The sequence below is a fragment of the Hydra vulgaris genome, chromosome 13 (assembly GCF_038396675.1).
Source record: "Hydra vulgaris chromosome 13, alternate assembly HydraT2T_AEP".
NCBI classification, from domain to species: Eukaryota; Metazoa; Cnidaria; class Hydrozoa; order Anthoathecata; family Hydridae; genus Hydra; species Hydra vulgaris.
This window is the reverse complement of record NC_088932.1, coordinates 56597501-56614581: the sequence shown is the minus strand read 5'-3', so window position 1 is coordinate 56614581 and position 17081 is coordinate 56597501. Positions and strand designations below refer to the sequence as shown.

The window sequence follows — 17081 nt, the reverse complement described above, 5'->3', positions numbered from 1 at the left end:
CACTCCAAGAAAAAAAAAATTAATAAAAAAATTAGTAAAGACTTAGCAGAGGATTATGAAATAAGTAAATCACATTTTATAAATGACAACACTGTATCTTATACAAAAACAGAGAAAAATAAAGCATCTGATCTGCATTGACGCTATTAATAAAAGCTTATTATTGTTTATTATTATAAATGATAATGTTTCAGACTACAAAAATGATTGCTTTTGTATAACCTCTTAACCAGTATAAGTCAGCTGCTCTCTCAGTAATTAAGAAGGGTAGCAAAAAATATCAGACAATATTTATAAAATTTAAAAATAAGTTTTTTACAAAATCATTAAATGTAAACTTGTATAGAAATAATTGTTAATTTATTTAAAACAATTTTTATAAACTTTATTATTAAAAAATTGCATATAAATTTAAGAATATATATAAGGAATGTAATATTTTTTATTTATTATTTCAAATAAAAAATATATATATATGCAGTATTTAACTTTATTATAGAAAAATTAATTTAACTTTAAAACCATTTTGCAGATTAAATTTTTTTTTCATTTTGTACTCCAAACCTATAATGATCTTATTTGAAAGTTAATTAATAAATTTAATTTTGATAAATTTGCACACCCCAACTTTTTGAGGTGGCAGAAACCCATTATTTGAATATTTAAAATTGATTTCTGGATATTTTGTAATGAAAATACTATTCCTATTATAATTGTGATTTTATAATGAAAACTGAATTATAAATATATTCATTTTTCATTATAAAATCACATCTTTAAATAAGAAAAACCTAAAAATAGGTAACTTAGTTATTCCTCACTTGAAGAATAACTAAGTTACCTATTTTTAGGTTTTTCTTATTTGAAGATGTGATTTTATAATGAAAAATGTAAACTTAAAAATGGAAGAAATTGACCAAAACAATAATATAAAAAAACAAACTTTAATTAAGACAATATAAATTACAAACTAATAAATAATTTTTTTTAAAGATTTTGCAAGGGTTGTTTTTCTATAGCGCTGTAATGCAGCTTACCTAATTTGCTCTGCCCCAGAGCAGGGTAAGTCGCAACATTTTTTTCCCATATTAATTTCCAATATTGAGAGATAAATTAAGATTTTACATTATATCTGCTGCACCTAGACTCAGTCTTCCTATACTTCGAAAGCATTATTTATTACTTACTACTAGTTTTGAAAGTTTTTGAAAATATTTTTTTTTTAATACGTGAAAGTTTTGTTTTTGATATAACTTTAATATTAAAAAAAAAACAAATTTTGAGTTCTTACAGTTCTAACCATTATGTGCTGTGCGTTTAAAACTTATTAATGTAAAAAGTTTTTTGTTTTGTTTGTTGCAATTATTTAAATTTATATAATATTTATTTATATTTATTGCAATAAATATATAAAAACTAGAGATAGCTATTAAAGATATAAAATTTTGTCAAACTTTGTCAATATTCATTTGACAAACTTTGTCAAAATTCATTTGACAAACTTTGTCAATATTCATTTGACAAACTTTGTTAATATTCATTTGACAAACTTTGTCAATATTCATTTGACAAACTTTGTCAATATTCATTCCTTCAAACTGTCAATATTCATTTTTTCAAACTTCATAAGGTTGTCAAACTTTAACAAACTTATGATCATTGAATAGTTGCAACGCCAAAAATTAAAAGTCATAAACTAAAAGCCATAAAATAAAAGCTATTTCTCAAATTCTAGTTTTACTTTTAGCAACTGTGCAGCAAGTGGTTGTACTGTTCTTAGTAAATTTATAAATACTAAAAATAATTGTAGAAGTTTATATCAAAGAGAACACATTAAACTCTTAACTTTTGACACCTTTTTCCATATACATGGCAATAATATATTTATAAGTTTTTGATTTTCTTATTATAACTTTTAGTTCATCCATTTTGCTCAGATATTGGCAATATGTTAGAGTCGACAAAATGAATGCACAACCTACTCAATGATTTTCTGTAAAAAATCATGTTGTCAGAAATATCTGTTTAATTGAGTAACATCCTTAATAATAGATTAAAAGTCCAATTTTTTCATTTGTATTTCAAAAAAAATCAGTTTTTTTTTAAAACTACAAAGGAAAAAATTGTGTGGTATACAAATTTATATCAAAATGATTACTTTTTAATTATTTTTTAATTCCCTCTTGATGATTTCAAGTCAAGTCTCACTCTTCTCTGTGGTTTTCCTCTAATTAAGCTACTGCACTTTCTAATCATAACCATTACTTCCATATCTATCTTCAAAATAGTTTTCAAGAAAACAGACATCTGTTTATTGCTAGAAACCATTGTAAAAAGGGTCACAAAATATTGTATTTTATATAAAAAATTAGGCTCCTGAGACTTCTGAAGAATCTTTAACATGTCTATAATAAAGGCAAGTCTGTTATTCCACCTCACTTGCAAAGTTCAGATTTTGTTACCTCACCTAAAAGACAAAGCTGAATTGTTTGCTAAGAATTTTTCATCAATCTCATCTCTTGATTCCACTTATCACATCTAACCTGATATAGCCTACAAACAGGTTGATCCATTGCTTGACATTTGTATCACTCCAGATTCTGTATCTAAAGTGGTTTTCTGCTTGGACTCTTCTAAAGCATATGGTCCAGACAACATAACTATGTTAGTCTTGCAGAAGTGTTTTCTGGAGTTGCTGTATATACTTTCAAAACTATTTAACAAGTGCTTATTAGAGTCTTGTTTTCCATCCTGCTGGAAAGCGGCATCTGTTATTCCTATTTTCAAAAATTCTGGAAAGCAATCTGACTTATCATCTAACTACCATCCCATTAGTTTGCTTACTACCATAAGCAAGGTTTTTGAGTCTTTAATTAACAAACATTTAATCTCACATTTGAATCTAAAAACTTACTTTCTGATCATTAATATGGATTTCAATCTTCTCATTCTACTGCTAATTTGTTAACAGTAATAACCCATAGGTTTTATTGTGCATTAGTTAGATGTGGAGAAGTTAACACTATAGCTCTCAACATTTCAAAAGCCTTTGATAAAAAATGGCATGTTGGTTTTCTCCATAAGCTCTGTCTTTATGTAACATCTTTAAGATTATTGAACCCTTCATGTTACAACAGACCAACAGCTAACCGTGCTTTTCGGTTTTTCTCATTAAATAATAAACTCATGTAAATTAATCTTGCATTATTTTTTAAAAATGTTATTAAAGCAATGTAGTCTTTTCGAAATATAAACAATATGTTTATATTTCGAAATAAAATTTACAATGACTTATTTTTATTGTAAAAATATTTTAAGAAATCTAAAGGTTTTAACGATTTATCAGATAATCGTGATCTGGTTTTTGTGCAGAAACTAGTGCAGCTTGAAAAATGTGTTTGACATCCGTTGAGGTGGGCTTTATAGAGAAAACCGCCTTGTAAACTTTTTCAAGATTATTTGTTCTTTTAGCCCGTGTTTGGTACAACAAAAACTTTTGTTTAAGCCATTTGAATTGATCAGTAGATTTAGGCAAGTGTGTGAGGTCTGATCTTTACTGAGAAATGTGTTTAATTCATTCTTAGGAAAAACAAGTAAACATTCCAATGTTGTACATGGTGCTTCAACTAGTAGTGGTTCCTCATCATTAGAAGTAAATCCAAAAAGCCTAAATGCAAGTTTCCCAGCAAAACTTAAAGTATTTTTTAATAGAACAACATAGGATCTTTTAGGCACTTTAACAAATGCATAACATTTCCATTAATTCTTTTCATAGACGCACTTTTTTAAATTTGAATGCAATAAAAATGTGATTTCAGTATTCATAGCAAATAGTTTTGCAAGCATGAATTCAAGAACAGTATCTGCTGTCGATAATGCTGCATTTTCTCTGTAAAGGAATTCCACAACTAGTTTTGCTGGCTCTAAAGCGTCATGTAATGAAGCTAATGACTCAAAATCAAGCTTGTTGGTTACATCAAGAGCATTTAATTCAGTAAATGTCTGGAAAAAACATTTATTAGTTTTTAACAAATGTTCAGTGATTGAAAAAAGTGAACTTAAACAATGACAAACATCCCAGATGCAGTTTGATTTCTTTACCAAATTCCAAAGAAACTTTCTTCAGAAAAATTTGATTACAAACTGGTGACATTATTGTCACTGTTTACTGGTTCAAAACTAAAATTATCATTGTAAATTCCATGTTCATCCTATTCTAAGGATCAATGTCCATTTCCTCTGAAACTGGTACGTTTGTGTATATATTTTTTTTGTATAGCATGTCACATTATCGCAAACTTTCAGTTAAACAGGAACCATAAATCCTAATGATGCCAGTTTTATAGGTATTCTTTCATTCCCTTTCATGCAGGTTGACACTAATGATTCTGTGCCTCAAAAATGTGTATTCATTATGCGTTAAGCTGAATTTATGTCCCTATTGAACTTTTTCGATAATTTCTTGTTTCATCGCTTCCTTTTTATGAGAAAAATATTAAAATGGATTAAATTAATCAGCTATTGGACTTTTAGGATGATTTCCTCTTTGTTGAATTGATGAGCGAATAAATTTGTTGTTATTTATTGTGGTAATTGAACACCATCTGTAGCTAGATCAGCTACAATTTATTTTTTGTAAATAACTGCCCATGATTTTAATTATTTTATCCGATGGTGAATTTGAGTTGCTGCTTGGTTCTCCAGTCGAAGGACTGGAGAACCAAGACGTGATAGTAATTCCATGACGCAAAATATGATTCCATAAAGTAGTTGTGGATCCACCGGAGCATGTTACAACAGACCTGCTTCTATTATTGATGCCTTCAACATCAATTTTCAACAATTTTCAAACTGATGATATGATTTATCAGGAAGATATATTTTTAAAATATATTTTCATCAAGTATATTTTCATAAAATTAATTTATAGAAACATCGTCATTTATTTTTATTACATATGTTGATATACATTAATATTTTATGGAATTATAATAAACACTAAAAATATCTTTATGTTTTTTAAGGAATAAAAATATTTAATATAAAGAATAAGCTATCCTAATTGGGCATTTGAATACTTTATATTTACGTGTTTTACTCAATATTCAAACATTTTTTTTAGAATATTTGAATAATTTTGCTCGCCACTTCCTTATCCAGATTTTATTCTTTATCTCTATAAATCTCTAATCCATCGTTGTATGGAATACATAACTGGAGCAGATCTTTCAATGATGCCATTTCTTTTTTAGACAAAGTGCAAAATCGCATTGTAAACATAATTAAACCTACTCTTGCAGCCAAACTTCAACCATTGTCACATCATTCTAATCTTGCTTCACTTTCTCTTTTTTTACAAATACTATAATGGACGCTGCTCTAAGGAGCTAGCGTCTCTCGTGACATCTTGAATTTTATAACTTACAACTTTACAAATAACTTTAAGTTGAAAAAGGTTTTTATTAAATTAAAATATTGTTTAAATTGAGCAGCTGTATCGCAGTGGTTTAGCGCGCTTGCTTCAAAAGTTAGAGATTTGTGAGTCAACGCCACCTCTGGGCAAGTTTTATGATATAGGTAAGGAAGGAGGCGTAAACTTCCTATCAAATGCTCTTTCGCAGTGCTCTGTGATAAGACCGTAAGGACTACTTGGGGCACCTAAAATAAAATTTTTTTAAAAAATTGTTTTTAGTTTAAACTGACCAAGTTAAAAAGACATTATAATAAAACTGTAATTAGAATTTTTCTATAAGTTTTAATCTAAAACGGAATTATAAACCAAATAATTTAGCTTATAAGTTTTAACTAATCTAAAACTCTATTATCAGCTAAATTAATTCAGCTTATAAAGTGAGATTTTTTGGGCTAGACTAACTTCTATTGAGAAATTTGTTTATTATATTACAACATTTTTGCTTTATTTTTGAGATTTATTTTTTAATTTAAAAAAAATTTTTTTTTTTTTTTGTAATTTACCTCCCCAAGGCCAAGAAGGCCACTACAGATGATAAGACTAAGAATTTATTCATAGATATATAATATTATAGTATATTATCGATATTTAATAATATTATAAATATTACATACATTAAAAATAATAAACATAATAGTTATAAATACATATCTAAACACATATAAATATATAAAAATTTTATTTTTAAAAATATTAAATTAACCTTTATCAATTCAATTAAAGTAGGAAAAAAAGCCTCTTCGTCTACTGTAACTCGATTATCATTTGTTGAGATTACACGATAATGCTCAACCTTTTCATTATTTTGTGGACTATAAAAAAAATCTTCATTAAAATCTTCACTAAGAAAAATATTTGGAAAAAATCTGTTTTTTATTTTACGTTTTGGCTGAACTTTTATAAAAGACTTTAAGAAGAAAGTAGTAAACTTCACAAAGCAAAAATTAACAGCAATTATAATTTAAAAAAATCCACAACAATAACGAAAATTAACAAGAAAATAAAAGATCATTTAGATAAATAAAAGTAAGAAAAAAAATCAATTAAAAAAATATCATATCTATAAATACACATTATTTTTTTTATTTTTTTTTTTTGTTATTCACCTCCCCAAGGCCGAGAAGGCCACTACAGATGAGGAGGCTACTTAATAGTGGTTATAACCCTCTCTCCACTCTATTACTCCAAAACACGAGCTTTGACGGACAAGGCCGCTGCGCAGAGAAACAAGTTGAGCGCGGTACTACCAGGGACGTGGTGGGGATCGAACTCGGAACCTCTCACTTATGAAGCGAGCGCTTTACCACTACACCACTACCGCATTATTAACACATACCTTCTTATTAACATATCAGTAAACATAAGACATAGGGTAGGGTGGGGCAAGATGACCCGTGGGGCAAGAAGTCTTTTTGCTTATGTGAGAGTATCATAGGACGGTAATGTTTTATCCCTCTATAATACTATTCATAAAGTTAAAACAAAATCGTGGAATAAAAAATGTTTTTAATATTGCTGGTAGGTGAGGTTTAAATTGGTTTATTACTTTTTGGAGTATTTTGTTAGTAAGTTGCTTCTAATTTTGAATGTTTATTGGATTGGCAATACTTATGCGATTAAGGTAAGAAATGTGTTGTTTTATAGAGAATTTATCCCATAATAATATATAGTCAAGAAATTTTATAACTTAGCAATAAAATTAATTTTATTTGTATTAAACTTGCACTCACTACAGATGAGGCAAGATGTCCTCGGTTACGTGGGGTAAGATGCCCTCAAAGAGCTTCTTGCGCCGTGGTTTTACGGAATTTCTACCATTTTTAAAGTGTGTTTAGAACATAAAAACGTTTACTAATTTAGTTATTGACAATGTTTATATGTTGGTTTATATGTTGATAACTATTATACATATTTATAAATAGCTTTTTAAAATAATTTTATATATTAAGTAAATGTTATAATGTATATGCTAAGTAAAATGAAGCTGTATCACATGCTATTGCTGCAATTCAATACATATTTGTAAAACTTTTACAAATATGCATTGCATTCAGCTGAATGAAGTTGTATTAATACAACTTCATATATTATTACATGCACATAATACAATTTCTACTAAAAGGAGCTGTGTTTAGCATGCAACATCATTAATAATTGCAACATCGTGTTATTGTTAATAATCTTGAGTAATTTTGTATGTACATGTAACTTTAGTAAGTTCTTATTTAACTCAAAGAGAGTTAATTTATAGATGTTATGTAATGTATAAAATAATAATGTATTGAATAATTATATAATACTGTGTATGTGTTGGTATGTTTATATAATTAAAATTTTAAGGTTTTAATATTTCTTTAGATACATATTTAAATATTTCAAATAATGGTGAGAAATTATGTGCGAAAAACACAGAGAGGTGCAACAAATGATAGAATAAAGTCAGCATTAGATGTAATAAAGATGGGCTGCAGTCTAAAGAATGTTGCATCAGAATTTAGTATTAATAAAAAAACATTACAACGTCATCGAGATGGAAAAGTAAAAGTAGCTGGTGGTTTGTCTCTGGGTGGAAAATTTTCTGTTTTTAGTAAAGAATTTGAATTAAAGATTGTTACACAAGTTCAGATTATGGAAACAGCATTATTTGGCTTGACAACAATAGATGTGCATCGCCTAGCATATGATTTTGCTAAGCAAATGGGAATTGATAATCCTTTTAATAAAGAGTCAAAAATGGCAGGAGTGGATTGGCTGCGAGGATTCATGTCTCGCAATCCACAACTTTCTATTCGAACTCCACAAGCCACCAGTATAAGCAGAGCCATTGGCTTCAATAAACCAAAAGTAAATCAGTTTTTTTCAGTATACAAGTCATTATTTGAGGAACATAAGTTTTCAGCCAAACAGCTCTGGAATATGGATGAATCTGGAATCACAAATGTCCATAAGCCAGGAAAAATAATTGCAACGAAAAGCAAACGACAAGTTTCGAAAATAACTAGTGGAGAAAGAGGTGCTATTGTGACAGTTGTGTGTGCAATGAGTGCAAGTGGCACTTATGTCCCACCCTTATTTATATTTCCCCGTAAGCCAATGACTGATAGGCTGGCTGTTGGTGCACCTTCAGGCTCAATTATTAGAGTTAGCTCCAGTGGATGGACTGATTCATCTTTATTCATTGAATGGTTAACACATTTTGTTGCTGTGACTCATGCATCTAAAACTAATGAGCAATTAATTGTACTTGATGGTCATCACAGTCACAAAACACTTGAGGCCATTAACTTTTGTCGTGACAATGGGATCCATCTCATAACTCTTCCACCTCATTGTACACACAAGATGCAACCTTTAGATCGTACATTTTTTAAACCATTAAAAGTTGGCTACAATACAGCAGCAAGCAACTGGATGTTATCACATCAGGGGCGTAGAATTTCATTTTTTGACATGGCAGGTATTTTTGCAACTGCCTCCAACTTTACTGCAAACATTGACAAAGCAATCAATGGTTTTAGATGCTCTGGTTTGTACCCAATAAATGACCTTATTTTTAATGATGAAGCCTTTGAAGCAGCTTTGCTCACTAATGAAGCTGAGCCATTGAAAATCTGTCAGCAATCTAGTGAATTGCCTAATTTGCCTCTTGTTGCACTTGTACAGTTGGCAAATGTCATGAGCACAACAACTACTGCTGCAAAATTGAAGGCTGTTGATGATGCAGTTTTGCCAATTGTTGATGAGTATCTTGGCCTTAATTCTCCCTTAAATATTTTGGAAAAGATTTCTCCACGTCCCAAAATTCCTGTTTTAAGACAACGAAAGAGAAAGACAGAGTCAGCTGAAAACCTTACTTCTTCACCTTTCAAGAAGCGACTAGAAGAGCATGAAAACAATGAAAAAAAAAAGCAACAAGCAGCCATATTGCGTAAAGAAAAGGCTGCACTTAATAAGGTGATCAAGCAAAAAATGAAATCAATAAATTTGAAGACAAAAAAGGTGAAAAAGCCTGAAAAGCAGAAAGCAGAAAGACCTAATGGCATAAAGAAACAAATGAAAAAGAAGAAAAATATGGTTTCTGCCTCTGAAATATTATTCACTGATACAACTCTATGCACCATATGCTCTTGTCCATACAATGTGCCACCATTTGATGATTGGACACAATGTAGTAAATGTACATCTTGGTACCACTTTTCATGTGGTCCAGATGATTCAGACTTATGCTACTACAGTGAATCATAATCATGTATATGTTATTTGAACATTTATGTTAGTGATATAAATTAAAAAAAGTTATTTATCTTCAAGACAATTGCATAGAATAATTGCAGTGTTTATATTTCAGTTATTTTAATAAAATGTAAAGAGTATTAATAAAGAACTATTAATAGCTTTTATTTTAACTGATAGTTATTTTTAACAACTGTTTAGGTTTGGGGCAAGATGCACTCTTTGGAGCATCTTGCCCCACAGCTGGGGCAAGATGTCTCCTTGCACAATTATTAGTTTTTTTAATTTTAAAGTTTATCACCAGTAATAAAGTAGTTATTTTATCTTACCATTGTCTTCTCTTATAAGTAGACTTTGATATTAAAAAAAAAAATTACAAGAAAATGTAAAAGTATTTGTTATATACGCTAAAGTTTGTTAAGGGGGGCATCTTGCCCCACCCTACCCTACCTAACAACACAGATATTTTCAACATAAAACATACTTAACAACACAAGTTGTGTTAACATAAAACATACTAAACAAGTGTGTAAGACTAATAAAGAACATCTAACGTGTGTGTAAGACTAACAAAGAACATCTAACGTGTGTGTAAGACTAATAAAGAATATCTAACAAGTGTGTAAGACTAACAAAGAACATCTAACAAGCGTGTAAGACTAATAAAGAACATCAAACAAGTGTGTAAAACTAATGGAGAATATCTAAGTTGGTGTGTAAACATAAAACATACCTAACAACACAGAGTGTATAATCACCCGGAAAATTAGTACTTTCTCTGACAAGAAATAATCCAACTTCTCGTGGTGTAAGTAACTCTTCAGCTTTTTCTCTTGTAATTTTACCAAAAAACCAACTAAAAATAATGTTTACATTGTTTTTAAAATGAGTCCCAATATAGTAACAATATCTAACTGGACTAAATCTAATTCATAAATAGAAACTAAAGAAGACTGATAATTGTTGTGGGCTTGATAAAACATGACTGAGGCTAAGCCTACAGCCATTCTTCATTGTAAACAGAATTACCCAACTCTCATACAAGCTTAATTGCCCATTCAGAGCAGTCATTGACTACATATAGTTGGCTGCTTGAATATTGATCATCTTTTTCTTTATTTATAAGTTTAATTTTATATGTATACTAGAGATATACCAGATTGAATATCAAGCTGAATAACAAGCTAAATATACCAAGTATTTTACTATCCTATATCCAGTCATGTGATTTATTTAACAGGATATAACAGATATTATTTTTTATTGTTTTTGTAATAAAGCTCTTATATATTTATAAAGGTCTAAGGTGTCTTTAAAGCTCTAGCGTGTTTATAATGGTCCAGGGTGTTTTTGAACATAAGCAAATACCACACTACCAATTATTATTAAAGGATGGTGTCCTTCGAGTGTAACATTTTTAGGGTGTTTTTTTTTGGAAACGCGTGTTAATTTTTGGTTTATTTATATATAGAGTAGTTGGTAGTTTTTAAAATGATATAAAATTGGAGACAGATTATGCATAGTAAGTCATCTTGCTTCAGTCATGTGAAAAAATAAAAAAATTTAGAATTTTATATTTTAATTTATATTAAAAATCTTTTCTTTTTTTTTTCAACATCTTCGTTTCCAACAAGGCTGCAAGCAACCACTATTAGAAATGGAAGTTACTGGAAGAGAAAGGATGAAGTTTATAGAGCAAGATAACGATTGACAGACAACTTACAATATTGTAAATTATATGAGTCAGGAAACCAAGATGAAGGAAGCAAATTCCAAAGAACTGATGTTTAAGGAAAAAAAAAGTGCCCATTATAGTATTTGAAGAAAAGAGAAAGAGAAGCAATATTACGACAATGTGATTGTGTTTGGAGGTTGGCTGCAAGAGCAGGTCCAACTATGTTTACAATGCATTTTTGCACCTAGTCTAAAAGAGAAAGGATCATTAGAAGATCCGCCCTAGATATGGCAACAATATTCCATACAAGAAGAGATTTGAGATTTATAGAGATAAAAAATAGAGTCTGGAGTAAGAAAATGTTAAGCACAATTAAGAGATGCAACCTAGCAGGTGGTAATTTTGCAATGGATTTAATATATGGTTTCCAAGAAAGATTGGAAGTAAGTGTTAATCCTAGAAGATGAAGGGTAGATGACTCATCAGGTACATTACCATTCATAAATATAGGAAGATCTAAATTATTGCGATAAACATTGGCTGATAAAAGTTGGGTTTTATCTAAAGTTCACCAGCCACTGAGAGCCTCATGCTGTAGCAGAAGTGAGATCTTTTTCAAACTCAAATGCCCCCTCCAAGCAATCAGAGAGTGTTGGCTTCTTATCACGATAAATAAGAATAAATGGTAGTATCATTAGTGAACAATGCCACCTTAGATGTGAGAATATCCGGAAGATCATTAATGTAAATTAAAAAGAGTATAGGGCCAAAGACAGAACCTTGCGGAATCCCTTAAGTGACAGGATATGAAGAAGAATGCTGTCCATCGAGGACAACTTTTATATACGATTGGTAAGGAAGGATTCAATAATCTTAAAGATGTTACCTGACACACTGTAAGAAGAAAGCTTTTGAAGAAGTCCAGCATGCTAAACTTTATTAAAAGCTTTAGAAATGTCAAGAGCGATAGCCTTAACCTCTTCACCTCTATCTAATGCACGATAAAACCTATTGGTTATTACTGTTAGCAGTAAAATGAGAACATCAAAATTCATATTGATGATCAGAAAGTAAGTTATTAGATTCAAGTGTTTGTTAATTAAAGAATCAAAAACCTTGCTTACGATTGGAAGAAGACTAATGGGACGGTAGTTAGACGAGTCAGATTGCTCTCCAGAAATTTTGAAAATAGGAATAAAAGATGTCGCTTTCCAGCAGGCTGGAAAACAAGACTCTGATAAGCATTTGTAAATAGTTTTGAAAGTATAAACAGCAGCTCTAGAAAAGACTTCTGCAAGATAAAAACAGTTATGTTGTCTGGACCGCATGCTGTAGAAGAATCCTAGCAGAAAACCACTTTAGATACGGAAGCTGGAGTGATGCAAATGTATATATGCAATATAAATACAGAAGTATATATATATATATATATATATATATATATATATATATATATATATATATATATATATATATATATATATATATATATATATACATATATACACATATATATAAATATATATACATATATACACATATATATAAATATATATAAATGTATATATATATATAAATGTGTGTGTATATATATATATATATATATATATATATATATATATATACATATATATATATATATATATATATATATATATATATATATATATATATATATATATATATATATATATATATACATATATATATATACATATATATATATATATATATATATATATATATATATATATATTTATATATATTTATGTATATATTTATAAATATATATATATATATATATATAACCCTTGGAATTAGGAAAAATGAGGTCGGCAATTATTTTATATATAATTATAAAGACTTTTTATATATATTTATCAATAATTTTTTAATGCGAAATAACAAGCTATGTCTGATAAATTCGATTTTAAGTTAATTCCAGAGTTCAGTGGAAACAATCAACAATCAGTTCTAGAATGGCTGCAAAAAGTTAAGTAGATTACTTAAGTAGATTAAATTACTTATGCAATTTAATCTACTTAAATAATCTAATTATTTGTTTTATTACTTTTAAAAGTGTGACTAATTGAGACGTAACATTTAAGAATTGAAACATAATTAAAATACGTTACAAATATTAACTTTTTAACGTTACATTACAACTCAAATTTTTTTTTAATTTTTTAAAGTGTAACCAATATAAAGACAGAATATAAAGTTAAAAATGTATTTAAGACCTCATTTAGTTACATCTCAAATCTAGATTTTTTTTACGTTATAATATGTCTCAATAGGTAAGACTTTAAAAAGTTAAAAAACAAACAACTGAGACGTAACTTTAGTCACTGTAAATTGAAACTTTATTTTTATTTTATTTTTTTGTGACAAAGTAACCAAAGATAAATAAAAGATAATAATGAGCAATATGGCCATGATAAATATTAACTGTATATCAGGTTTATTGACTTAATACTTATATATATATATATATATATATATATATATATATATATATATATATATATATATATATAAATATATAAATATATATATATATATATATATATATATATATACATATTTATATATATATATACATATTATATTTACTGTATATCAGGTTTATTGACTTAATACTTATATATATATATATATATATATATATATATATATATATATATATATATATATATATATATATATAAATATATATATATATATATATATACATATATCAGTTGCAAACAGGAAAAGCAAGCAATCGCACTCCAATCATGACCAAGCAAGCAATTTTTTTTTTGAAAGCTTGACCACGGCTTTTTATATAATTAAAACGCGCTGAAAGAAACAGACAGGAAAAAAATTTTAAATACGCTAAAACATATAAAAAAGAAGGAAATCTTAACGAAAGAGAAATTAAAAAAAAAATTAAAACCTATAGCTCTAAAAAAAAATCAACTAATATAAATCTGAAAGACTAAAACTCTAATAGAATATTATTTTCAATTGTATTTTGCAATTACGTTAAGGTGGAATAACTCATTATGTTGGTTTGACAAGTTTCTAACTGATTTTTTTTATATTAGGAGAACAGCAATTAAATCTTTTTTTCTTTTTTTTAATGTCTAAATAAAATTATTTATATGATTATTTTTTATTTATTTATGTATTTTTATATCAATCAAAAAAAGAATACTCGAACAAATAAAAAAATAATAATATAAATAATTTGAATTAAACATTTAAAAAAATTTAAAAACATTTTTTAAATTCTCCTAATACAAAAAGTTTCAGTTAATAACCTTTTCAAACCAACGTGACAAACTATAAAACTTCGATCTTTTATAATGTTTTTATAATATTAGGCAAACTTTTTTAAATAAAAAAATACTTATATCTAATTATTGTTTAATAAAAGACTAACTTTATTTAAATTATCAACGCATGCGTTGTTGTCATTTATAAAATAAAGAATACAAATTGTTTAAAAAAAAAATTCATTAAAAAAAAATACTTTTGAAATAAATAACATTTTTATTTAATATTCTATGATAATTTATTTAATAGTGTTTTAAAACTTAATTTAAAAGCATTTAAGTGTAATCAAATTTTATTAGACAGTTTACATAGCATAACAAAAAAATTTACTTTGTTATGTTTGCGACTATTTAATTAAATTTATGGATTCATCAAAAAGTTTATTGAAAAAATCGTTTTCGTTGCTTTTATAAAATTAATTGTACAAATTGTTTTAAAAACATTTATACTCATCATAAAAAATATACTTTTTAACAAATATTTATCTTTCGATAATTTAAATATATATCTTTTATAATCTTTAAAAGTAATTTCTTGCTTTATTACCTTTTTTATTACTTTTATTACCTTGCTTTATTACTTTATTTAGTGCACTATATAAATAAATTTAAGTAGTATTCAATAAATTTCAGTAGTATTCAATAAATTTCAGTAGTATTCAATAAATTTCAGTAGTATAAACTTTAATTTGTGAACTTTTTATTTTTTATACAAAATAGAAAATAATGCTATCACTGTGGACCAGAGTGACCGCCAGGTTAAGTTGTTCCCCAGGTCTGATTTTTCTTTTTCAATAGTTGGGTATACATTAGTAGACACCATTTATGACATTTAAAACTTCTGAGTGATTGGACAAAGTCAAAAAAAATTTGCTCAAAAATATTTGTTTTTAGCCATAAAAATCTTAATAAATTAGGTGAAAACTCGGTTGAAAGTCCGCGAAATTATTAAATTGTATATACAATCGCGGACTGTTTACATAAAACGTGTGCTGTTTGTCTTACACAGTTCGGGAAAAAGTCATCTAAAATTCAAAAGATCACTCCAGCAATTGAAACAAAGATAAAAACTTTCGTCTGGAGTCAGTATAGTTTAGATGTAACCAACTATCCCAAGGTTATTTGTAACAATTCCCACAGAAACCTCTATGATCTCGACAAGAACAAGGTGGAGTACCTAGGGAACTGGATAGTGAAGATATCCAAGGTAAAATTCATGTTAATCTGTTTTTTTATGTATAATAATTATTATTAATTTCTAGTTAATACTTTGTTATATTTACAATCACACAGTTTCTTAACTAAAAATATAGAACAGATTTTTTTTTTAATACATGTTATTACAACATTTACTTAGTACATGTTTTTAATACATATACATGTATTAAAAAATAATACATGTGTTATTAAAAAAACTTTCAGTTTTTCTATTGTATGCGTAGACTTAAAATGTATATAACTTTATATATTATATATACAGCACGATAAGTATATGTATATACATATACTTAGTTTAAGTATGACATGCATGGAAGTATTTGAGTATAATATGTATGTATGTAGACTACATACATACTACATACATACTACATATATACTACATTGTAGTATATAAATATTAGTTATACAAAACATGTATATAAGGTTGTATAAGATAAACAACTAATTACTATTTATTTATTAACTATTTATTTACTGTTTACAGTGTAAGCTTAAAATTTAATTATATAGTATATATAGTTAAACTTACATAGTGTATAGTAAAATACCATTTAGTATGCTAAAATAATATCACTTACTGATCAATATTTTTTCCATTATTTTAGATTGATAGATTGCATCTTAGAAGATCATCATATATCAAAGACATTGTTGATGAAATCAGTGCTTCTAATGATTCTGAACATGCAAAGTCTTCCAGACTATGTTCAACATGCTTTGGCTTTGTAGGTTAGAATTTTATTATTATTGTTGTTTTATTTTTTCATATATATAATGCTTCATATATATAATGCTTCACATAACAAAATTTATTGTACTTAATAAAATATTTAGTTAATTAAAAATTTTGTTCATTTGTTTTCAAACAAAAATATTTAGTGCAAGGAGTGGCTCATATCTGTACAGAGAGCAGAGCTGTGAACAATCTCATTGAAGCGGCAGAACAGCTTGGACCTAAATATTTAGAACGGGTAGCCTCAGGCAAGTATATTAGGCTGTTCTTTAATATAAATACATATTTAAAATTCCAAATAATAAACATATTTTATTTATGTATGTTGCCAGGTATACTTAAGCACAAGATGGAAGCTGAAAATATTTGTAGAGGACAGAAGTTTCAGTTGGCTACTCAAGGGTCTCCTTTGAACATTGTGGTTGG

The 17081-nt window shown here is 27.5% G+C and overlaps 1 protein-coding gene across 1 annotated transcript in view; it reads right to left on the bottom strand.

Annotated features, from left to right (window-relative positions):
- The window catches only part of LOC136089199 (tyrosine-protein kinase CSK-like), a 110594-nt gene that overhangs the window by 38633 nt on the left and 54880 nt on the right, over nucleotides 1-17081 (bottom strand). The window contains exons 4-5 of the mRNA XM_065814923.1: nucleotides 10440-10562; nucleotides 6177-6285 (exon numbers count right to left, since the gene is read on the bottom strand). Of these exons, the coding sequence (XP_065670995.1) occupies nucleotides 6177-6285; nucleotides 10440-10562 (232 nt within the window). The remainder of the gene's footprint in view (nucleotides 1-6176; nucleotides 6286-10439; nucleotides 10563-17081) is intronic.